At 29.7% G+C, this 25,436-nt stretch overlaps 1 protein-coding gene across 1 annotated transcript in view; it reads left to right on the forward strand.

Moving 5' to 3' along the window:
• The first annotated feature begins 853 nt into the window (after positions 1–853).
• Positions 854–25,436, forward strand: part of LOC107438693 (uncharacterized) — a 43,504-nt gene continuing 18,921 nt past the window's right edge. The window contains exon 1 of the mRNA XM_087159777.1: positions 854–999. Coding sequence (XP_087015903.1) covers positions 973–999 — 27 coding nt within the window. The 5' untranslated portion in view covers positions 854–972. The remainder of the gene's footprint in view (positions 1,000–25,436) is intronic.

Raw genomic sequence — 25,436 nt, forward strand, 5'->3', positions numbered from 1 at the left:
TAAAATTAACCCACTGACAGCACAATACCACCTACGTGATAGCACAACTTATAATATTTTTGCCATGTTTGTGAAACTGTATAAGCAAAATGAACAGCATGAATGGCTCTAGTAAATAAGTAAAAAAAAGGAGGTATTTTAAATTTTATTTTCAATTTTCGTAACCACCACTCAAAATTGTTAATTAATAATTTGAAAATATCAATTGATAACTTCAACAATTAAGTAAGTGGAATTAAAATGAAACAAGACTACTGAGTACACAAAAAAATCTGAAACTTCAATATACTGATTTCAAGCTTAAATAATCGAAATATTGGCTGGAAAATTGCTAAAAACGGAAACAAATATCTGTTTTTCTGTAGTCAAATTATTATTTTTTTCACAAATTCTCTAATTATATTTGGAAAAATTATATTCCGTCTTTCTTGGCGCACTGTTCACAAAGTTTGATGAGAATCAGTTGAAAACTGCAGATTTCTTTAAAATACAAAAATTATGTTTCATAAGTATCGATAAGGTCTTGATAAGTTTTATGTTTTAAGAAACTCTCCCTTGTTTAAACGAGAAACGGTACAATGTTTAATCGGTATTTATAAAAGGCTATATGCTTTTAAAACTAAATCATACGATATTAACTTTTAAAAAAATAGTAATTTAATTTTATTTAATTTTTAAACGTGTAACACATGCAATGATAAACTATATCTAAATACCTTATTTAAATCTAATTTTCATATGGATGAAAAAGTTTTTGTTTGTTTATTTATACTTATTAAAGAAGAGATTTGAAACCAAATATGGCAACCCTAACTAAAGAAAGGTAAGAAAAAAGGTAGAAAAGAAAAGTGGAGTTCACGGTTGCCTGATTCAGAGAGTTATGATTTAAAGATGGTCAAATTGCAGGCAGCATAAAAAGTTAGAAGGCGAGTTGACAGGCGGCACACTTACGTTTTTCAGCTTTGGATTAACATGGGTGACAAAGTGCTTCTCTTACTCGTGAGTGCCATACTCTCTTTCTTACAATTGTTACTAATATTTATTTCCAACTTTTAAAAATAAATAAAGTACTTTTTATTCATTTTAAATTGTGTTAATATTGCTATAAAGTATTTTTAATTGTACCATTATGTAGTTGAAAAGTAAATAAATAATAAACAATTGCTATTATAAAATTTTTGATGAATTATAATTGCAATTAAATATAAATCTATAAACTTTAATATATTTTATCCAGCTGAACATTTTTTTTATTTTTAAAAAAGAAATAAACATTTTTCATTAATTTTAAGTTATTCAAATTTAAAATATTATTGTGTTATTATGTAGTTAAAAATAGATAAAACCTAATAAAACACGATGGCATCATAAAAGTATTTTTTATAAATTATAACTGTTAGAATTATAATCATATAAATTTAATATGGTATTTTTGCCTTATTGCTTGGAGATTTTAGCTTCAAAAGAAACTAAATAATTTAAATTAATTTTAAGTAATTTAAAATTGTGTTATAATGAAGTTGAGAATATATATAAAATAATAAAAACAATGTTATCCTTAAAATATATTTTCGTTAATTATAAATTAAATTAATTATAAATTAAATTGATTATAAATATATAAACTTTAATATGATTTCACCTAGCTCAATATTTATTTCAACTTTCCTAAAGAATAAATTACTTTTCATTAATTTTAAATAATTTAAAATATTGTCATAACATTATAAAGTTTATAGTAAACAATATAGAGAAAAGTATATAAACAACAAAATTTAATGTGATTGCAATAATTTCTTTTATGTGATTTTTTTAATAAATGCTTAAGCTTATAAAAAGTTTATTTTTTCTTGTTGAATTTTGTGTTAATTTTGGTTAAGGTAAAAGAAAAATTATATTTTATGGCACAGAGTAAATACTGTTTTAAGGCTTCTTTTCACGTTTTATCAAAAATTTATTTGGTTTGTTGATTTTAACAGCGGATTGTAAAAAATGTTTAGCTACAACGCAATAATTTGAAAATAATATTTTTTAAATTAATTTTTTGAGTGTCAAGAGACTTTTACAAATTGATTTCATAAATTTATTCTTTCGTAACAAATTTATATTAAAAAAATCTCTTAAAATTAAATTTTTTCGTAAAAAAAACAGTGTTTATTATTAATATATTATTATTATTATTTTACACTTATTGAATTTCATTTTAAGTTCACTGCAAAGTAATGTTTTATATATAAGTATTATTTTCTCGGAATTTTTCCTTTTTAGAATTGTGTAATTTATAAAAAGCAGAGATCATGTAGTATGTTTTTATTTAAAACTTGTGATTATTGTTCGTGTTACAGAGGAATTGAAAACTTAACTTTCATTTTCCCTCAAAATCAATTGTGCTGCTATACTTTTTATTATGTATTCATTTTACATTAAAATCCAGTTTATTTAAAAAAAAAACATTTATCAGTTATTTTTAAAAAATATATATAAATTATAAAATTATAGTAAATTATTCCAAAATCTATTTTACTAAATTAGCGAAATTGTTATTAGAATAAAATATAATGGAGTACTTTTAAAAAGACTTATTTCCATACTATGAAAAAAGAATTGTAAAGATTCACACATGTTTGTAGACTATTAGGAATTTTAGAGCGGTTTGGATCACATCATCTTTCAAATATGCCGGAACGTTAAAAAAGCCAAATCGAATCATAATATTGTACAATTTAGAACATCTTAAACTTGATCATTCAACACAATAATCATACAACACAAAGTTCAACCAAAATATACTGCAACTTTACGCCATATTGAGTTTATAACAAATTTGTTGATATTATGATTCAAACTACCAATATTATTAGTTTCACGTTCACTGCTAGAATTTTCATTCCAAAATTATGGTAAAATAACAGGCAGCAGTCTGCCCATCCAATTAACCGTAAAGTTTATGGTAAAGAACACTTTTTACCTTTACGGTTTCTTAACCATTTACAGCTAGCATGGTTTCAAAACCTTAAAAAGTAATTTTACTGCATATTAGAAGTAATTCAGAAGCTTTATGGTGCTGCCATCTATGCATGAAAGAGAGTAGAGTATTGTATTCTAATAGCCCAGGGTCACAAATTGGGGATTGCTTGACACTGGAAACTCTTCATGTGTTGAGGGAATATTGCGATATCAATGCCAGGACTCGAACTCCTGTTGATTGACAGATTAGCTCTCTCGATTATAATATGTACCCATCTGCATGGAACAAAGTGGCTTCATTAAGTGGGCCTAGTTGCTGCGATGAATTTGGTAGTTTAACCGTAATAGGTGAAAGCAGTTAATAAACGGTTTTCTTAAACGTTAACGCTTTGAATACCATCTTATTTACGGTTATTTGACTGTTTTAATTGAATATGGTGAAATAACAATTAAATAAATTGTCATTTAACCATTTTTTCCAAACTTTTTTTAACACTGTTTAGCAGAGTTTTTTGAAAGTGTAATTATTATAAATTTAAAGTTTATATCGAAAAAATTTCCGGCCATATTTAATTACAATTAAACGATACTATGGTTCAATTCGAACGAAAACTCGATTCAATTTAACACCTGAAATTAGCAATGTAGCACCCAGTTATGGTTCAATATTGAAACGAATTTTTGAGAATGTTCCGAAATCTCGTAAACATCGTCTTCTTAACTACTTCAAGATGGTAATATCTGAAATTTAAGATAATTTTTGAATAATTATTTAGCATAGTTTAATGATAAATAATGCTACTAACATTTACAGGTTGGAAGCGACTTGCATTACAAGTAGATTAACGGATAATTATTTAACACACTTTCATAATTCAAGTTCCTACTAATATTTACAAGTTAGAAGCATCTGAAATTATAAGACGATTTACGAATAATTACTTAACATAGTTTGATAGTAAATATTGTAATTAATATTTACAAAGTGAAAGCATCTTGAATTATAAGATGATTTACGAATGAAACTGAACATAATTTCAGAATCAATATTATTGCTTAATATTTACAACTTGAAAGCATTTGAAGTTGTAAGGAGATTTGCGAATATATATTTAACATAGTTTCATGATAAATATTATTAGTTAACGTTTCAATATAAAACTAGTATAATTATAAAACTGTAATTTTACCAAAAGCAAAATGCTCACTACATTAAAAATATCATGTAGTACCAAAGGTAAATATGGCACATTAAGTCTTTGACACGGTATTGTTGTCTATGGCATTATTGACTTTAAATGCTTCCTTTAATATGACAAACAAGTAAATGTTTACAAATGAGTTTAAAAAACATCAATGTATATAGATTTTTTTAATTTATTTGTTCGTTTAATATTTTAAAATAATTTAAATAAATATTTCACATGCAACTTTTATGACTGTTTGTGTTTATCAAGTTTCCCCAAATCTTAGTAATAATTAGTTTTTTTCTTTTGACGAAGGATTTAGGCAACAGGAGAGAAACATTGAGATGACAGGCTATAACATCCTTTTTACCTACACACTTTCATACCTAGTGATTAATTTCGTGCCTAAACTTATCACCTTCGTAAATCATAACAGTACAATATTTTAATTCTTTACTCCTTCATCCACCTGTCTTTTCAATTACTCAGCGATTAGTCAAATTATGTAAGTTATTAACATTTTGATTAAGACTGACATGTTGAAATGCTAGCGAGAAATTTCTTCTCATTTTTTTTTTTTTTTTTTTTTGACGTGTTGAAGTTTTAAACGTTACCTATAAAAATAGAGCATCTTCCGGGCATAAATTTAAAAAAAAGAATGGATAATTGCTTTCGACTTCAATCAGGAGATACAATTTCCTGTCGCCCTTGTTTTTTTAAATCATTTGCCTTTGTTTTTTCAGAAAAAAAAGTATAATCTTCGTATAACGTTATTTATTTATTTTTTTTTAATTTTGCAGTTTTTTTTTCATTTGAAAACTCGTATTACAATTTTTTTTCTGTACTTCATCTATACGTTTTTTTTCCAAACATTATTGACCATAAAATTGAATGTCTTTAACAATTTGTTTGTGCACATTCTGTTTTAAAGTATACTCCAAACCCTGGAAATCTTAAAGTGAAAATAAATTAATCGCACTAAAGAGGAATTCTAGTAAAATTACCTTATAGTATGGTAATCACATATCTGTTAAAAAAAATGCAAAATTCTAGTCGATAGAACCAAATTATGCGATGTTTAAACCATTATTGTCCTAATTTTTCCGTTTATATGGTAACGGTTTACCGGAAATTCCAGTTTTTAAAACTTAAAAGTAAATTTAACCGAATAGATGGCTTATATACCATGCTCTAATGTATCATGATAAAATTCCCCAATTTTACCAAATTTTATCACATATTATTAAGCCATATTTTATGGTTAATTTTACAAAAATCCCTATCAAAGCACTACGGTAAAAATTATCGAGCTTTTTGGTGTTCCTTTAGAGCAAGAAACACGATAAATTTAACCATATCTTGAGAGTTTGGGGATTACTTTATTTTCTACTTTATTCATCATTTAATTATTTTTCAAAATGTAGGATATGAATTTTTTGTTAAAAATTTACATTCATGAAGAAAAATATAGTGAATTAAATTGATTTTCACCAAATTTACTAAATTTTATCACACATTATAAGCCATATTTCGTTGCTAATTTTACCCAAATTAACTACCGAAGCGCTTCGGTAAAAATTATTGAGCTTTTTGTTGTTCCCGAAAAGCAAGAAACAGGATAAATTTTACCTTATCTTGGGAGTTTTGACCATGCTTTATTTTCTCAGTGTGGATTACTCATTATTTAATTAATTTTCAAACTGTAGGACATGAATTTTATGTTTAAAATTTACATTGATAAAAAATAGCGTCGTGAATCAAACTGATTTTCTTTGAAATTCATGATTACGCATTATTTAATTATTTATCAAAATGTAGGATATGAATTTTTTGTTAAAAATTTACATTCATGAAGAAATATATAGTGAATTAAATTGATTTTCACCAAATTTACTAAATTTTATCACATATTATTAAGCCATATTTCAATACTAATTTTACCCAAATTAACTACCGAAGCGCTTCGGTAAAAATTATCGAGCTTCTTGTTGTTCCCAAAAGGCAAGATACAGGATAAATTTTACCTTATCTTGGGAGTTTTGACCATGCTTTATTTTCGCAGAGCGGATTACTCATTATTTAATTAATTTTCAAACTGTAGGACAAGAATTTTTTGTTTAAAATTTACATTGATAAAAAATAGCGTCGTGAATCAGACTGATTTCCTTTGAAATTCATGATTACTCATTATTTAATTATTTTTCAAACTGTAGGACATGAATTTTTTGTTTAAAATTTATATTCATAAAAAATAACGACATGAATCAAACTGATTTTCTTTATTTCATGAAGCATGCATAAAATATTAATACAACCTTATTTTCTACTTAAAATACTTCCAATATTTATTACTTTTTTCAAAACAAAACAATCTTTTGTCTTACGAAAAGCGCATGAAAATAGGCTTACACAGAAAGTGAAACTAATTTCTCTTATTTATTTTCATTGAGAAACTTAGTTTTTTAAATTTTATTTTAATTTTAATTATTGGGGTAGCTTTGTATGAACATATTTTTTAGCACCCATTCTGATCTACAATCGGTACCGTGGAAGTTATTGAACTAAATTAAAATTATTGTTTACTAAAAAATCTGTTTATCATGTGAAATGAGTTTTAGCTATCGTCTGTCTAAGTTGTCTTTCTTTAGTTAAGGTCTATCTAAAACGTCCTTCGAAAAAAACTTTCTTTCTAAAAGGCGTTCATTAAAATGAAACAACTGGCGTCGTCAACAATCGTTAGAATTTAATTCTCATATTGGACAAAGAAATAAAAAACAGCAATATCAATTTCAAGTTTCATTTTTCTTTCACAATGATTGTAAAGTACATTTTATAAAATAAAAGTAATAGCTCCTCATAAGAAATTTCTTTTCTTCTTCTAAGAAGGTATACAGCGTTCTTTTAGGGAGTAGTAAGGTTAAATCCCTCCCTACGGGGTGTAGTAACAATAGTGTAGAGCGTCTTCTGAAAGAAAATTGGAATGGCGAAAGTCATTATCAGATGCCATCTTTTATTTAACCCTTGTAAACGCTCGCCAATTTCATTCTATTTTTCTTCTTCAGATGCTTCCTTTCCCTTTTCTATTGTGTAATCTTGCTTTTATTTTTTTACACTTAGAAACTAATTTTCAGTTTCGTTTTCAATTTGAGAAACGAAATACTGTTTAATGAGATCGTTTTGCTTTTTCAGACAACTTGGAAAATAAATTGAAAAATAGAAATTGAAAGATAATTTTGAGTAATTCGTTTTAAATAAAGATTTATTTTTTTCCAATACTATTTCACATTTATAAAAAAATATGAGGGTTGTACTACCGCAAATTTACTCCGAGAAAAAAAGTACGGTCAAAATTACCAGAATATAGTAAATTTTACTGAATTACCGGCTCTATGGAAATACCAAAATAGTCTGTAATTTTTACCGAAGCGTTTTGGTAATGATTTCAGTAATATTAACAATAAAATATGGTTTGATAATATGTGATAAAATTTGGTATTTTTATCATGAAACTTAAAAGAGTGGTATAAAAGCCGACCACTTTTCAGTTTTGTGTTTTTATTAAATGTTTGAAATCAGAAAATCAGAAGACTCCTGAAAGTCAATCTCTTAAGATACAAAATATTTATAATTTCGCATTCTACATTGCCGGAATAAAAACGAACCACCCTAAATAACTTTTGATATAATGATCGGATATTCACGTTCTAGGACTCAATCTTAATGGATTGTGGGGGTGACGCCAAATATGCTAATTAATTAGAGCTGACAATGTTTTGAGTTATGAAATCAGACACAAAAACTGCCTTTCTCTGATAAAAAAAAACGCCTTTTTTCGGATTTCTGATCTCCAAAATATAGCGAATAGCTGCAATCTGGGAAATATGGTTCCCATAATTTAGTCAAGAGAGTGATCTAAAATTTGGACCCCTTGATGTTAATTTTATGCTTTTTGTATTTCGCTATATCTCGAGAATTTTTTATGCGAATTTAAACATTTTTGCGTACATGCAAAATAATTAGATGCGAAAAATAACCTTTAATAAAAATTTATTATTCTTATTATTTTATTTAATAATGGTCGAAAGCATACAATTTTTCAATATATTCAATATCATATGCAGTTTTTCAACTATTGTAAAATAATAGTCAAACTCTGTTTTTATTAGTCGTATACAATTTTTTACATCATTTTAAAGATGACAAAATGCAAAATTTAAGCAAAATTGATCGAATAGTTGTGCATTGAATTTTAAGGAAGTCGTATTTTAATTAATTTTATTATTATTTATTTTCATTATTATTTCTTTGCACACTGTACAGTGACAAATAATAAAAGAAACAAAAAGGAATTGGAGCGTTACAAGCTACTTCATAGGTGGGTATCGTTGTAATATAAAGAGGGGTAAAATGCAACATAATTAAAATAAAAGAGAGGAATTTATTAAAACATTTTTAGAATAAAGGTTGAAGAATAAAGTAAATGTTGTCACTCATATATGAACGATCTTAATTTCTTTTTTAATGGCGATGGAGTAGCGTCCCCCACGTCATACAACTACAAACCCATTTATAGGGTGAGTCACATTCAGACAAAAGAAAGGACAGAGTCGCGATGGCTCAGAGGATAGAGTGTTCGCCTTCCAATGAGGCGAACCGGGTTCGAATCCCAGTCGATACGAATTCCGCATCCGGCTTGCACCGACCACAGTACTAACGTGAAATATCCTCAATGGTAAACGGATCATGGGTCACAGTCCCCTTGCCGTCAGGCTAACCATGGGAGGTTCTCGTGATCTTCCTCTCCATGTAACGCAAATGCGGGTTAGCTCCATCAAAAAGTCCTTGACGATGGCAAATTTCTCATAAGAATTGATCTAGGAGTTCCCTTATCTTCTGGATTGGGTACAAAATTACAAGGCTACACAGTTGAACATTAGTAGTCGTAAACCCATAAAATTGGATCGGCTGTTCAACGATGGTTATAAAATTGCAAAATAAAGGAAAGGATATAGAACACAAGCAGAGAGAAAGTTACATTCATGCCCACGGTGAGACTCGAACCTACAACCACAGGCCCCGTTGTCCAGTGCAGTAACCACTAGACCGATGTTCGGCTTTTAAATTGAATATTAGTCACTGACTTCCCTTTTACAGTTCAAGCCATATAATTTGCTTTGGGATCCACCTGACATACTTCTTACTCCTCTTCTTTTGCAATTTTTCGCTACAACCAATATTCTATGGGTTCATTGTAATTGTAGCATGTAACGAATTCATTCATTTTCATCCAAGGAATTGGTAACCTTTGGAAACACTTATGTTTTCTTGCAGTTGCAAAACTTCCAACCTGTCTCACTTTTGTTTCCCCTAACGTTACAGGCTGTTACAATTATCCCAAAGCTCGCCATTTCCCTCCTTGTTCTATAGGCAGCCCTAAATAAATGAATTGAAATTCGCAGTGAAGACTGTTATGAAACACTATTTCATACTGGCTATGAATATGACAAAATTCTATTAAGTACTTAATGATGTATGTTGACCGGACTGTGCAGTGGTTAGGGAGCTCTGACCTCACATCAGAAAAGGCCTGGGTTTGAATCCCCGACAAGGCATGGATTTTCCTTAATTCTAACCTTCATCCATTCGTGAAATTTTCTGTTCTTTCTTACCCTTACTGTGGGAGCAATATTGACCCACCTAATAGAGTGCCCCTGAAGGAGTGGCTAACAAATCTGCCCTACTGATACCTGAATGACAAAAGTCAGTCGGGTGGGCATTGAAAAAAAAATAACTGAATGATAAACTCATTCAAGTAGAATTTCAAACCCAAAAAAGGGTTTTTTATTTCTTTTTTCTTCTCGTTTTGAGTAAATCCTGTGCCCTCAATACCTTCGCTATCGATGAGGGATAAAAATTGCTACCTAGTTATGGTAGTTTCTAATAAAACAAGAAATTCAAGAAATTTTAAATTCTTCAAACAGCCTTTTTCCAAATCTTTAAGCTTTCAAAGTAAAATAAACGTATTTTTTATATTTAAGCAATATATGGCATGCTAATTGGAGAAGCATGTAACTATTTACAATTATTTTAGAATATTAGAAATACAAAATCGAAAAACCTTAATAATAAATAATACTAAATAAAAGTAAATATTTAAGATCCAAATGAATTTAAAATTAAAATATAGATTATCAGTGACCATAGCGTGCCGTTAAATCTAATAAAGAGGCAAGAGATTAATGATATTCCTCCGTTTTAAGGTTAAACAAAATATTTTGATATTTTTGATTTTCAAAACTGACGATGTGTCATTATCAAAATAGAATAAGTGCCGAAATGTAAAAATCCTGTTATTTTTTAACATAAAAATGTTACCATGTTTGCTTACTAGTGTTGCATAAATATGTTTTACCCGAAACTATTAATTAAAAATGAATATAGAATTCATTTTTAATTGGTAGAACTCATAACTCATGACTCATTCATTTAAAACTCATCATCAGACATATATGTCTGATCATGAGTTTTGTAATACACGCTATTACAAAACTCATCATCAGACATACTTTTCAAACAACGTACATCTTCCCCAAAATACATTTTGTTGATTTGAGAAAAATATCAAAGATATCAAAGCAATTACGCCAAGAGATAACAGAGAAGCTTTCAAATTTTAATGAAATATTTTTTCACGTTTCACTAGGACGAAACTGAAGCAAAAAAAAAAAAATGAAAGTTCGAAACTAGCCTTGAATGGTTGCATTTATTCTATTTTTTAAAGAACTTTTTTGAGTATCTAATTTTAGAACAACATGTTATTTTTACTCTAAAAAGTGACACTTTCTGATCGAAGTTTCGAAATTTTTAACCTTCACACCATCTTTTTTAATTTATAAATTAAATCGCTTCATTAAGCAAAATCAATAACTCCTTTTTTAATTTTTGGGCTAATTAGATTAGTTTCACCATTATATTTTAAAGGAGGAAAAAAAAAGACTCTTTGACTTTGTTACAGTATATTAATTGTTAGCGATCTGATTTATCGAAATCTATTGAAAAAAAGTTTCATGGCTGTCATGACAAAATAGAAATGTCTCTTTGAAACCTAAAATAGAATAAACTTTTTTTTGATTTTTAGTCAGCATTAAAGAAACCATTAATAGTAAATAATGTTTTGATGACTATATATTTGTTTTGAAAATAGTTAATTTATTTTTTGCTCTAATACGGTCTAAAACATATCTTAAATTAGGTCTAAAGTATAATCTAAAAGCATTATCTTATATTACAAACATTTAAACTTCCAAAAAAAAGTAATTTTTGGGGTTTTTTTTCTTCAAATTAAAGCGCGGATAAATTCAAAAAGTCTTTTCCTGGTCCTAATCTTTGTTCTGAGTGTAAAAATCGGTTTGTTAAGAAACAGGTAATCACAGGTGACCATTGATTTTCAGTTTTCACTGAAGCAAATACATTTTGAGTTGGCAAATGACTAGTGCTTAGTGATATCGTATTTTTTTACTATCACGATATAATGTTATAAAATATTGATATTTCCCCATATAACATGATATTTTTTTCAAAATAAGTACTGGGCATTTTTTTTAATTGAACAATGTTTGCAATACCCAGATAATGAAAAAAATTCAGTTTGTTAGGTTGTTATAAGTGATAATTTGTATTTCGAATGTTTTAATGTTTTTAATTTTTTTTTATTTTTTGGTATTCCTTATGGGACTGTGCGGAGTGTTTTTACACTCCAGCGAATAATATATATCTACTGCTGCTGCTAACTACAAAAAAAAATTTAAGTCGCGTTAAAAAATTAGTTATACGTTAAGTATTGGTTTAAATTTAGTTTGTAAGTCTTAAATGATAATCTAAGCAGTTCTGCATATTTAATTACTAGCCGCCTAAAGGTCTGGTTTCTTAGGACATGCGCCTTATCTGGGCGTCAGCGGGACGTCAACGTCACGCTGACGCCAACAAAATACTGGTTTGTTAGCTCAAGGCCTGGTTTCTTAGAACTAGCGCCTTATCTGGGCGTCAGCGGAAAGTTGACGTAGAACTGACGCCAAAAAAATACTTTTTTGTTAGCTCAGCGTGAGCAGTCGGTCCAATGCAGACATTATCTCTCATTGCGCATGCGTTAATAACGTAAACAAATATTTATTTTGAATTTGTATTGATTTCGTTATTGTCGACCAGTGTTTTAGAGAACAAATAATGACTTTGTTCAAGAAAAAACAGATTATAGCTGAGCGAAATGAAGAGTGTTATGTTTAATGAAGAAGCTATGTTTAATGTCAGAATCAAAATCTTGGCTGATTTCAGTGTGCTGTTGGATGTTGTCCGCCATTGCTTCTGTGGCTAACGTCACGTTGTAATCCAACTGCAGTTGAGTTGGACGGCAATTGTAGTTCAAGATGAGCGTTCAATGACGTATACTATCAAACTCACAAGTGGACCAATCAGAGGTTAGCGCTGATTTCCAGCTGACGGCGTCCTGTCCTAAGAAACCAGACCTTTAGGCGGCCAGCTGTCTGCCACGCTAAAAGCTTTCACAAATAAAGTTTTTTAAAACATAGCAGGAAATCTGAAGATTAGTGGACAATTGGGTATAATATGAAAAAAGCACAACTACTTCCACTCCGAAAATTTTACTAGGAATAATATTTACCTTTTAGTTTAATTAATAAGCTGAGTTTTAAATATGTTTACTAAATTCATAAACTTAGATAACGCAACAAAATAAATTATTTCAAAAGGAACTTCCAACCTGACGAGTAGCGACTCATAACAACACATTTCGTTTAATGTTTACTTGTCGCTAGAAATCCGGTTCGCAGTAACTGCTGTTTACTAGTTAAATTTAGTAGGAATAAGGCTCCTATACTATCAGAGCTGACTTATCAAGCAATTCGCGATCGCAACGAACTATAGGGGGCGTTGTTGTATGAGACGCTTACCTGCGATTTCCATATGAACCGTCATTCAGTTACTCTGGAGACGTCGTTAATGTAGCGTGTAGCATTGCAACGTTCCTTCTTTAATGTGGCTTATTAAATTTAAAAAAGAAAAATGCTTGTCATTCTTTCTATTGCAAACGAAAACAAAATGGTATCTCTTTTTATTAGAGAAGGAATATCCAAAACACATCGGAAAAATATTTGTACATTAACAGAAAAAAATATGTATATTCTTATAAGAGTTAAAACCTAATGCCCGAGAAATAGTATTACTAAATTTAATGATATAACATGAAAGGCCCATTTAAACTTTACATTCTATAGTTTTAAGAATCATATTAGTTCAAAAATTAAAATGAACAAAAAGTATACATAAGCCTCATAATTTTATGAAATTTAATTTTGTAAACAACGTTTTTTGACAACAATTTTTATCAAAAAATTTCAAGTTTCAATAAAAATCATTATTTAGAAACTAAGAAACGTAAAATAAAGAATGCTGACGAAACAAAAACAAATGAACAATTCTTTTTTGTCGCCATTTTTAGTGCTACGAATATTCGTCTTTGGGATTTGCCAAAAACAAAACACGATGCAATTTTATTTTTTCAGGAGGGAAATATTTTACCGAAAAAACGAAAATGTACCAATTCCCACAACATAAAACTTTATCTTGGCAAACGTTCATTTTGGAAATGTTATTTCATTTGGAATCTTATTCATCAGAGTTCATATGGCGATATGATTGTTTTGAATCTATGCTAAACTCTATATCGGCTCATTTTCCACCGAAATCCAATTAACTATTTTGATTTCAAATAAAGTGTTTTATTTTATGAACTGTCGTAAAAATTTTAAGTGTAGATTGGCGGCACTTAAAAACCGCCAAATCTGTAGCGGCGGTGGCGTTAATACGTCATAAGTACCGAATTTTTATTCCATACTTTTCTGAATCATATTATTTCAAACATTTGGAATATACAAGAAGTATACATAAACACATAATGTTATACCATTTAATTTTTCAAAAGTATTTTGAGAACAATTTTTATCAAAAAATTATAAACTAAAAAACGGAAAATAAAGAATTCTTAGGATAAAAAAAAACGATTTTAAGAATTATTAACATTGAAATAAAAACTTTCATATTGTTTCTTTTTTTATTATTCTTATAGTTCTTAATCAGACGTAAAAAACCATTCTGTAGAGAACCATCATCAAATGAAAAAAAAATATTTACAAGCAAATTTTTTATTGTAAAAATCATTGCATTTACCTGATTTATGATTCCCGGAGAATTCCAAAATGATAAGTTCCTTGTTTGAAAACTTTATTCTCAAATAATAGATACATAGTTTATACCTTCATTACTTTTAGATAACATACTACACAGCAAAATTTTATAATTGATATGAATTTGAATATGTAGCTAAAAACAGAATAGCTGAATTCTAGTTGAACTTATTCTTTCAAAATTAAAAAAAAACTTACCAAGAAAACGATTTAAATTAATTAAGAATCAGCACAAATGGCACTATTTCAAGTAACTTGGATAATTTTTTATTGTTGTTTTCCGAATTATATGGATACAGAAATATATACTATTCTATAACGAAGAAGAATATGCTATAACTATTACAATTCTGTATGTTCTGAATTCATATTTATTCACTGGAATGACGAAAGCAATGTTGACTTCACTTTAATTCGTAATGAATTGAAGACAGAAGAAATGCATTTTACCTTAATACACACATCTGTAACAGTATCCGAAATCGGAAGTCATCAGTTGCAAGTTTGTTGATAATAGAAATTAAAAATTATTGACGAATTTTTCTTCAAATGTTTGGCGTGTTCTGTTCCTGAAAGATTTACTAATATTCTGGAGATTTTTTTCAAGTTCTTCGGCCTTTTCCTTAGGGAAATTTTGTTTCTTATTTGCTGCTAAAAATGGCGTCTGATTCAGTCAATGACTTTGATGGAACTAAATGAAAACGTGATAAATTAATGTCCGATATTTACAGGCTCCCGCTAGACGGCGTACTCGAGCGTTGCGATCGCGAATATTGGAGCAAAAAAGTTCACAAGTTAACGTTATGTTAGTATTGTGCTTATGTTAGCTCTTTGGAGCAAAAATAGATGATGAGTCGGCCTGTCTAATTCAGGGGCTCTAAATAGGAATAACACGACCTGTGACGTAGGCTATAGTATACCCAATTAAAGTGTTCCTGTCCTGCAATTTTGTCTTCATATCCAGTTCTGCTGGAGACAAAAGTTAAACTTTTCTCCACTCTTATAAATGTAAACTAATGCAAACCTTACAATTAAATTATTAATTCCTTCGTATATTATTGGTTTAAGTTGTCGAAAATTAATATTCCAATTGTAAGGTTCGCATTAGCATACATTTATAAGAGTGGAGAAAAGTATATGCATTTTTTAATAGTTTTTTGAATATGGCTCTTTGAAGACGAAAAAGCATTGATTTTCTTACAAAATGACTGATAACTAAAAAACTAATCCAAATTTTTGAAAAAGAATAGAAATACTTCTTCATTATGTCAAAACACAATTACGTGCCGAGTTTCGTGCCTGGGCGAGGCTTCTGGGGCGATATACTGTGATTACAGACAGACAGACAAACAGACACACACACAGCCGCGTTTATTATTATGTATAGATACGTTAAGTATTTATTTAGAATAATTTCGTATTTTTAAGGAAATAAAAACTCAGTTAAGGAGTAATTATTTAGATTTATTTTTTTTTAAAATTTCTATGGAAATTTTAAACATAAACGGTGATATGGTGCCGCATTCCGCAGCACCAATTACTGGTAACGAAGCTCATTTTTTTCGAGCAATAGCATAGCCTGTTATACAATACTCAAATGCTGGGTTGAGAGGTGCGTGAGGAAGAAGAACGGTTCGTAAAGGAGCCTTAGCATGAGTTTACTATTTAAATATCACGATAGAGACAGTGCTGGATATGTTGGAATGTCCAAAAATCATACTTACGGTGATTTGTGTGACTAAATGGCTGGCAGACACATTTTAAACTAATACTAAAATTCAATACGTAGAGAGCTTTGACAATATCGCGAGCATTTCTGGAAAATAGTTAAAATTATAATCAAAGTACTTCAGCGTAGGCAAAAGCTAGATGATGATAAATTTGTTTAATATATTGTTTGAAATTAATGAAGATATTAGGATTGGAAGAGGGGTAGAAGAATTTGAATATTTGAATACAGTAGTACGGTGCATGACGCCCGGTGGCTGAGATGTAAACGCTTCGCGTTGTCGTGCCGCAGGTCCCTGGTTCGATCCTTGGGCCGGGCAAGGTTGACTCAGCCTTTCATCCCTTCAGTGGGTCAATAAAATGAGTACCAAGTATGATTGGGAGCTAACCACTGGGGGTTCCGCGTTGGGCTGACCACCCAACCAGAACTGCTATTGCCCCTCAGAGCCCAAAGGTCAAGAAAACTGAGATGGGCACAGAAGGCCATGGCCCTCTATGGGCTGTCGCACCACTGAGTTTAGTTGTTCGGTGCATACTATTTAATTTTTTTTATTTAATGTTTGTAGCTGCTAATCTATTTTACATTAGTATGAGGTAACTATAACCGAAATTTGTATTTATAAATAGCATAAATTAAGTTGGACGTTAGACCTTATATGTATTTTAAGCATGTATAGTAGATTTTAGCAGTATTCTAATTGCGTTTCTAAATTATCATTCTTTCTAAAATTAAAACGCTACTTTTATAACTGATTGCTCCCTAATTATGAACATTAACTAAAAAAAATAATGATTAATACAATATTCTAATACAAATACTCCAAAAAAATGATGACTTAAATTAGCTTATTTGTCATCGATAATGAAATATAATGATGTGACTCCATTTTTCAAAAATAAAACTATCAACATTCATTATTAAATCATTTTTTAAGTTCCTAATTTTCAAAATTCTGTTTTGGAACTGATATATCCGATAATTCAAGACTTTTTATTATATTGCCAACTCCTAACTAATTGGTGCTAAGCAAATCAGAGCTGAGCACTTATACCTTAGGGCTGTGAAAAGAGAAGAAAAGAGTTTTAAAAGGAAAGATTTTCTTCCGTACTTAATACAAATACTTAACACAAATTTACAGCACAGTTACCCTAGGAAAATATTAATCAAATTAAATTAGCTTTTTTGTAATCGATGAAGAAAACTAATAATGGGACTCCATTTTTCAAAAATAAAACTATAGACTTTTTTTATTAAATAATTTTTTGAATTCCTCAATTGAATGTAAATAATATTTTTTTTAAAAATATCTAGGTGTGTATGAAAATATTTTTTTTAATAAAATAATCGACATCTTAAAGCGAAAATTTCAAAACATTTGACTTTTTTAAAATTCGATTTCTTATAAACTATTCAATCAATATCTTCAAATCATGTATTTTGGCGTTTAAAAATGTAATTCCTTAAAATTATGTAAAAATTTGTGCACTTTACAATTTAAAAGTGTTTCGAATATTTTTAAATAAAAATAATGTAAATTATTAAATAATTAGTAAAAATCATTTTTTGAACGCAATTTATCTTTGGATAAATAAATTTTATAATTGTGAGTAAGAAATTTCAATTTAACTAAAAAATTCTCGACTTATGGCAAATACGTAAAAAGTTAAATTAAAACTACAGGAATGGAACTTGTGGCCTCTTTCCTGATCAAACTATTGAGACCATATTTCCTAGATTGTGGCTACCACCGATATCTCGGGGATCAGAAATTCTTATCCATGGAAAAAAAATTTCTTTATCTAAAAAAAGCATGCTTTTGTGTCTGATTTCGTAACTTAAAATATTTTCCTCAGTAACTAATTAGCATATTTGAAGTCACCTCTTCGAATCATTGAGATTGAATCTTAGCACGTGAAAATCCGATCGTTAGGATGAAAAGTTATTCATAGTGTTTCATTTATTATTTTCTTTTTCTGTGCACTGTACATTGCCACGCAAAATAGTGCTTAGGTGTCTGCTTTGATACCATAGATCCTTTGATAACACAAATTTGAAACCATAGGTCCTAGCCAGCATAAGAGAAACATCTCAAACAACGAAAAAGACTTAGATTGTTCGGGAAAAAATAGTTTTTTCCCCAACAGAGGACTTAATTACAATTTTACACAACCCAATTCATACTTAAAACCGCATAATCATTATATATTTTGACAACTGATATCGCAAATCTTGAAAAAGTTCGACTGATTCAACGCAGTTGTTTTTGGTTAGTGCTTTTTCAAATATCGAAAGAGATAAGAGGAATATTTGGGATCTTTAACTTTTTTGCTATCGAAATCATAAAAATACTGAAGTGAGAGAAAAAATTATCCAATGAGTATGAAGAAGATGTATTTCGAATACCAAAAATGACTTGCAAAATTCCTGTCCGGCAAAAATTTTCGATTACGATGGTCGATGATGCAGCACGCCAGTTTAAGCTATTGATGACGCAATAAAAGCATTAATCTATGCAAACTGGTGAATTGTTATTCACCAGTTGGGACTCGCGTGATCGCTGAGGCATTACATTTACCAAATTCAACCGTTCATGATCATTTAAAAAGCCTAAGGTTTAATCTTAAAGTTCGACATATGGATTTATCATGTTCTTCCAAAAGAATTTTTTGTCATCGTTGACTTCTATAATTTGCTCCCCATACGCCAAGAGAATTATTAATTTTTAAAGCATATCATCACTGGCGACAAGAAATGGATTGTCGACAACAATGTTGCTGCCCAGGGGTCCCCATCAGTGGGAAGGTGGGCGCATGATGCACCCACTTAAAGCTTGGGGGGGGGGAATTTTTACACTAAATAAAACGAATAGTTTGGGGGGGATTTTAGAATTTGCCCAAGAATGCGCCCAAGAGCTTGGGGGGGATGGCACTGTTGCTGTCTCTGCAAAATATTTTAGACTGTAAAACATTTACTTTATATAAGAATGTCAAAAAATCTCCTGGATCAGTTTTTTGCAAGCAAAAAACAAACATTTCATGCACGTGGAATCATGCTAGTACCAGAAAGATGGCAATGATATTATGGACCAAAATGAAAGAACAAACATTTTATGCACGTAGAATCATGCTAGTGCCAGAAAGATGGCAATGATATTATAAACCAGAATGGACAGTATATGATTCAACACAATATTTATTCCCTATTAAAAAAAATCACCTTTTATTTTCATAAAAGATAAAGCAAAAACTGAATTATATTCCGATCAACTTAATATTCAACTTATTTCAATATACATGAATATCCAAATGTTTTTTTTAAAGAGTGTCATACGAATCAGCTAACAGTGCAACAAGCATTTCAGTTTAGCAACTTCAGATTAACTGGGAAACATAAAACGCTTTTGGACATTAATCAGTATTTTAACTGAGATATAGAACCTTTTTCTCATAAATTTTTTTTTAAATTTCAAATACTTTTCTTGAGCTATTGAACAAAAAACAGGCAAGCGAGACACAGAAATTCAAAAAACTACAGCACTTTTTATTTATGACATAAGGACACATCTGTTTCATCAATATTAAAACTCAGACCAGAAAAGGTTCTAGGCTTTTATTACGAATGCATTCCTATTGGAGAAAATACCAAGAAAAATTACAATTTCCTTCTTTATCCATTGATAGAAATACAATAGACTATAAAAAACAACTAGAGACGGCTTATTTATTGACAAACGATGAGAGACTACATTTATTTGCAACCATCCTGCGTCTACTGCATACAGGAGAGTGAGTTATAGCTTCTTGAATACATTAATAAACTGTGGATTTTCTATTTTCGCTGAAGGTTGGGTGAAGGTAAAATACATATAAATGAACTATTTATATGCATATTTAAAACAAAGAATAAACTATATTTGTATCTGAAATACTTGGAATTACTTTACCCAGATTTCGAATGCCTTTTAAAATTAATATTAAAATATTTTTTCGTTCTTTTTTAACGGCAGGCTTATCGTTCTTCGCCTTGGAAGGTGCCGGATGTGCTCCTCATTTTGCGTTGCCTGGTGAGCATACCTTGTAAACATAATCACGGAGGCGAGCAACATTACCCACGCCACACTGCTACAGATACCCGTTCATAGGGTGAGCCACATTCGCACACCACAGAGTACAACACATATAACGAAACATTCATTCCCTGCGCTGCACTGTGGGTCAGAAGACCATGATCTTTGACCAAAAATCAAAAATGAAATTTTCAACTTAAATATGTGTAGGCAGTTTTAATATGGCCCAAATTATGTATTCATAATCACTCCAAACATTATAATTTACTTTTTGGACCGACAAGAGTACAATGTCATGAAAAATATGTTCAAAAAAAATTTTTTTTAAATGCAACTTTTACATTTTTGTTTCAGAAATATGTATAGGAATTTCACCTTACTGTTACATTTTTATCAGAGTAATTAGTCTGAAATTATAGTACAATTTTTCAATTTGTTGGATTAGTTAATACTATTGACAAACTTTTAGTTTATATTTTATCGTTTGACATTTCACAATGTTTGAATGACTTTCGGAACTTAGTTCCAAAAAGTTCCACGAGGTAATTAACTACACTTTTTTGTTGCTGTCTTCTTTGGTGTTTCTTCTTTCGAAAAAACCTGCCCCATTTTGCCCGTATTGAAAAGGTGGACTAAATATACCGAAAAACAAAAATTATGTTTTTTTTTCATGTTTTCGCGTTATTTTGTAATATTACTTCGGAAATATAATTTGCTTTTCGGTTTTAATATAAAATTACGAAAATTATTATATTTTTATGGCTATATTTAATTATTTAAATCTACTATATTATTATTTTTATTTTTACTCCCCATATTTCAGCCGCCATTTTGTTTTTTGGGGTATTTTTAGTGTATTTCAAAATTTCAACTATGAATTCAATTTACCAGTACATAAAAACCCCTAAATAAAAAACCCCAAATTTTGAAGCGAATTTTATCGAAATACTAATTTTGGCCACGAAACCTTGGATGCTGGCCCACTGTGCACTGAGTGAGATTTGAATGACTTCGCAATCAGGCACCAAAACATGCTTCTCTCGATACCCAGTTATTTTTTTATTATTTTTTTTTAATCTGTGCAGTTACGGGTACTCTTCAAACCGAAAAAGGATTTTATTTTCTCCAGGCAAACTTACAGAAAATTATCGGGTTGTTCGAAATTTTCGTTTTAACCCAGTAGGAGGATTTAAATATATTTTTTTCACAGTCAACTCCATTTAAGCAGTACATTTTGTTTTATAACCGTCGTTGAACAGCAGACCCAATTTTGGGTTTAAGACTATCAATGTTCAACTCCGTAGCCTTGTAATTTTGAACCCAATCCAGAAGACAAAGGAACTCCTGGATCAAAAGTCTTACGAGAAATTTGTCGTCGTCGAGGACTTTTTGATTTTTTGAACAACCCCATATATGTCCAGAATTTCGAATTTCATTCAGTAACTAATTAATATTTTTGAATATTTTTTGTTTTGTTTTATTAATTAAAAATGTGGTTTACTGAACTTGATTGCAAAAGTTTGAATATTTAGGTTGTAAGTGTTATCAGAACTTTTTCAAAGCTTTAATGTTTTCAAAGTTCAAGTTTTAAAAGTGATTCTTAAAATCTAAAATTTGGTAACTAAGTTCACGTTTAAAGAAATAAAATGAAACAAAAGTATACAAAAATGTCAATTTACTGAATAATGAAAGAAAATTTCGCACACATAAATTCTAACGGAGGAATTAAAATCCATTTTCTGTCTGAAAAAGATCCGCGAGCTTTCTTAAATAATCTAATAATGTCAAATTATACATAAAAATAATTATTTTAGAGTTTATGTAGCCCTTAGGTTGAATTACTTAAGCCCATATTCTATTTCCTAACAATAACGCATAGTAATTTTCCAATTGGAAAAATATACTAAAAATTAGTATTGTTTAACACTATTACAAAAGGCTATTGAGAAAATTGCCTATTAAACGCTATTTTTATTTCCACGAAATTGCACACCATGTTCATTTTATTATTATAATTTTTCCAAAAAAAAATATGGAATTATTCTAAATATTTTGCAAAATTCAAAAAATTTACTTTAATTCCCGCTTGTAGTATAGTATCACGATCTAAGAATCTATCCTAATCTGTGTCCGAACTATTAGAGTTGTGTGGACTCGTATGTGCATTTTTATTATTGTTATTATATCATTTTAAATGTAAACAATAATTTAAATAATATAAACGAGGTTTTTTTTTGTGCGTTTGTATCCTTAAAATTTTATTTACGTAAGTAAAGCATTTCTTAACCAACTTAGTTACATTCCGAAGTTTCATCCTCTTTTGCATGAATCAAAAACATTTTTGCATGAATCAATTCATTTTTTGCAAGTCATGCATATTTTTAATCACATAATCGAGTACTTGCATTTAATAACTCGCAACTTTGGTACTTGCAAATATGTGATTAGGCAGGCATTATTAAATGTCTACGTCTAATCACATGATTGTGCGTGGCTTTTTAACGTTATATATTTTAAGTTTGTATTTATTATCAAATTGAATGAATTTTTGAATCAGATTTAGTTGGATGCCTGCAAGCGACGTCACGTGTATTTGGCGTACAGCGTACATCATTGGCTAACCCACGCGTGATGTCGATTGCAAGTACCCAATTGCAAAAAAAGCATATTTACTATATATTCTCACGAACAATCGGTTCAACGCTAAGCTACGTATGAAAACTTACTGCAACCTTAGTTAGATGTTAAATTAACCCACTTTGCGGTTCAAATTTAATAATGTTTTAATAATAAGGTTTCATAGTAATAAGTTTTATTAGGTTTAAGAAACACACTCACATGATCCACGCCATACAAAATTTCTGAAAAGTTATATCTTTTACTCGTGTTATTAAAGCTTTTGTTTCCTTAACAAATGAAAAAAATCATGTTTATAATGGTAATCCTTTAATAATGCGAATGAAAAAGAAAATTATTAAAGGATACTATCATAAAAATAATACTTTCATTTAAAAAAAAATTATCTTTAAATTAGTTTTCTCTTAAAAGACAATTATAAAATCTTTTTTATAACATTACGACTTTATATTTTCGAAAGAAACATTTCATATAAATACTACTGAAACTTGAAGGGAGAAAAAATCCAGTTTGATGGCGTCAGGGCGTAGAAAGGGTCACATGAAATTATTGCGAGTTGAATAAAAAAAAAACAATGCGCTATTACGTTTTGATAACGTTGAATAATTTGCATGATATCCGTACTTATTTATTTGTTTACAGTCTTATTGTATTGTGAGAATGGTTTTTTAATTTGTGATTATAATTCCAGAAATGTTTTATTTCATCGTATTATGCTAGAAAAGTGAAAGAGTTATGGAAAAGGCCTCACTTTTCAATGAAAATCATTTTTATTACTTGCTGAAATCTTCTTTAATATTCTTTAATATTCTTATTAATTATTGGAGAAAAATGATTTCTAAATGAAGGTAGAATGTACTTTGTGTAACATGTATGTAAAGCCAATCGACTTGAATACAAAATAAATAATGGCTCGAAAATGGACAAATTACAGTTTTGTTTCAGAAGCAAAAACCTTCCATAGCCATCTACCAAAACTATCCATATAAAAGCATTAAAAAAATTGTAAATAAATACTATTATAAACATTTAAGTAGTTTAATTTAGTCTAACGCGTGACTTTTCAAAAAATAACTATAAAAAATTTATTTATTGCAAAAAAATAATTGAAATAACTAAATTAGAAATGAAAGAAAGAATTTATTTATTAAAACAAATACTTCATGCAATTATTATAGTTTTTAATTTTGATATTCTTTAAAACTGAACAACAATTTATTTAATGGTTTTTCTTAAAATAAGTTTTTGTTAAATTAATTTCACAGAAATTTCATTAAATTAATTATAATACGCTACAGTTTTTAAATCAGACATTTTGTTTTAAAATATTTTGTAATGACTACAATTATTGGATACAACAATTACAGGGTAACAAGAAAATATAGGGATCATTTTTGAATGTTTTTATTTCCAAAATTTATTACATAAATTCAGCGATGCTTCTCAATATGTCGACCTCCGGCGTAATAGATTTGTCTACAACGCTTCGGCCATGATTTTAAAGCCCGCAAAATGATTTCTTGGAGGATTTTCTTCACCTCTTCTCTAATAGCTCTTTGAAGGCCTCTCAATGTAGAAATTCCTCGCTTATTCAGTTTGTTTTTCAGATGTCCCCATAGGAAATAGTCGCATGGTGCAGCATCAGGACTGTTTGGAATCCATTGTTCTGGTCTCAGGAACTGTAGTTGCTGATCTGGTAGGAATTTCTGGGTGACCTTAGATGCATGCGATGGGGCAGAGTCCTGATGGAACACAGTATCACCATTAGGGTACAATCTGCAGTAATCATCCTTAAGAAAGGGCTTTAATATCTTCTGTTTGTAATACTCAGAATTTATTTTGGCCCCAGGTTTCATAAACCGAGGTTTGGTCACACCATGGGCGTATATGCCCATCCAAACCATTACGCCTTTGGGATGAGGCACCGTGGTTGATGGTGTCAAGTCTCGCCTGTTCTGCTCACGGCTAAGATATTGAACTTTAGATTTACCATTGGTATCAGATAGATAGATCCAAGCTTCATCAGTTGTAATCAACTTTACCCATCTGTCCTTACGGAGAAGCTTGTAGAGGGGCCATGAACGTTGCCTCCTAATCTGCACCGATCTCTCACTTAAATGATGACATTTAGGTTTTTTATGGCATTTTTTCTTCAACTTTTGTTTTAGTTGATAGCTTACAACTTGCTGACTCACGTTAAGAGCTTTAGCCATGCTTGCCTGTGTTGGTGGATCCGGTTTTGATGTCATTTTATCAAGCTTCTGCAAATCTGATTTATTCAATTTGCTTGGCAGTCCACTTCTTTTTGGTTTTGCATTATTTTGCATCGATCCGAGTTTTGAATTCTTGATGCGACTGATATGGTTGAGTGAAATCACAATACATTTCTTTTTAAAATGGGTTTGTATAATCCTGTGGCTCCATCGAAGTTCTAAAAATGCTTGTACTTGACCAATTAGCTTTTCGTCAAATTTCTTCAAAGGCATTTTTGTGATTTTATGAAATAGTATTGCAATTGAAAGTCTAATAGCAGAGCTTTAGATCAGTATGCTATATATGTAAAAAGGTTTTAAACCTTTAGTGGTAGATAA

Source organism: Parasteatoda tepidariorum, chromosome 1, assembly GCF_982258835.1.
Source record: "Parasteatoda tepidariorum strain Cologne lab strain chromosome 1, Ptep-v5.0, whole genome shotgun sequence".
Classification (NCBI taxonomy): domain Eukaryota; kingdom Metazoa; phylum Arthropoda; class Arachnida; order Araneae; family Theridiidae; genus Parasteatoda; species Parasteatoda tepidariorum.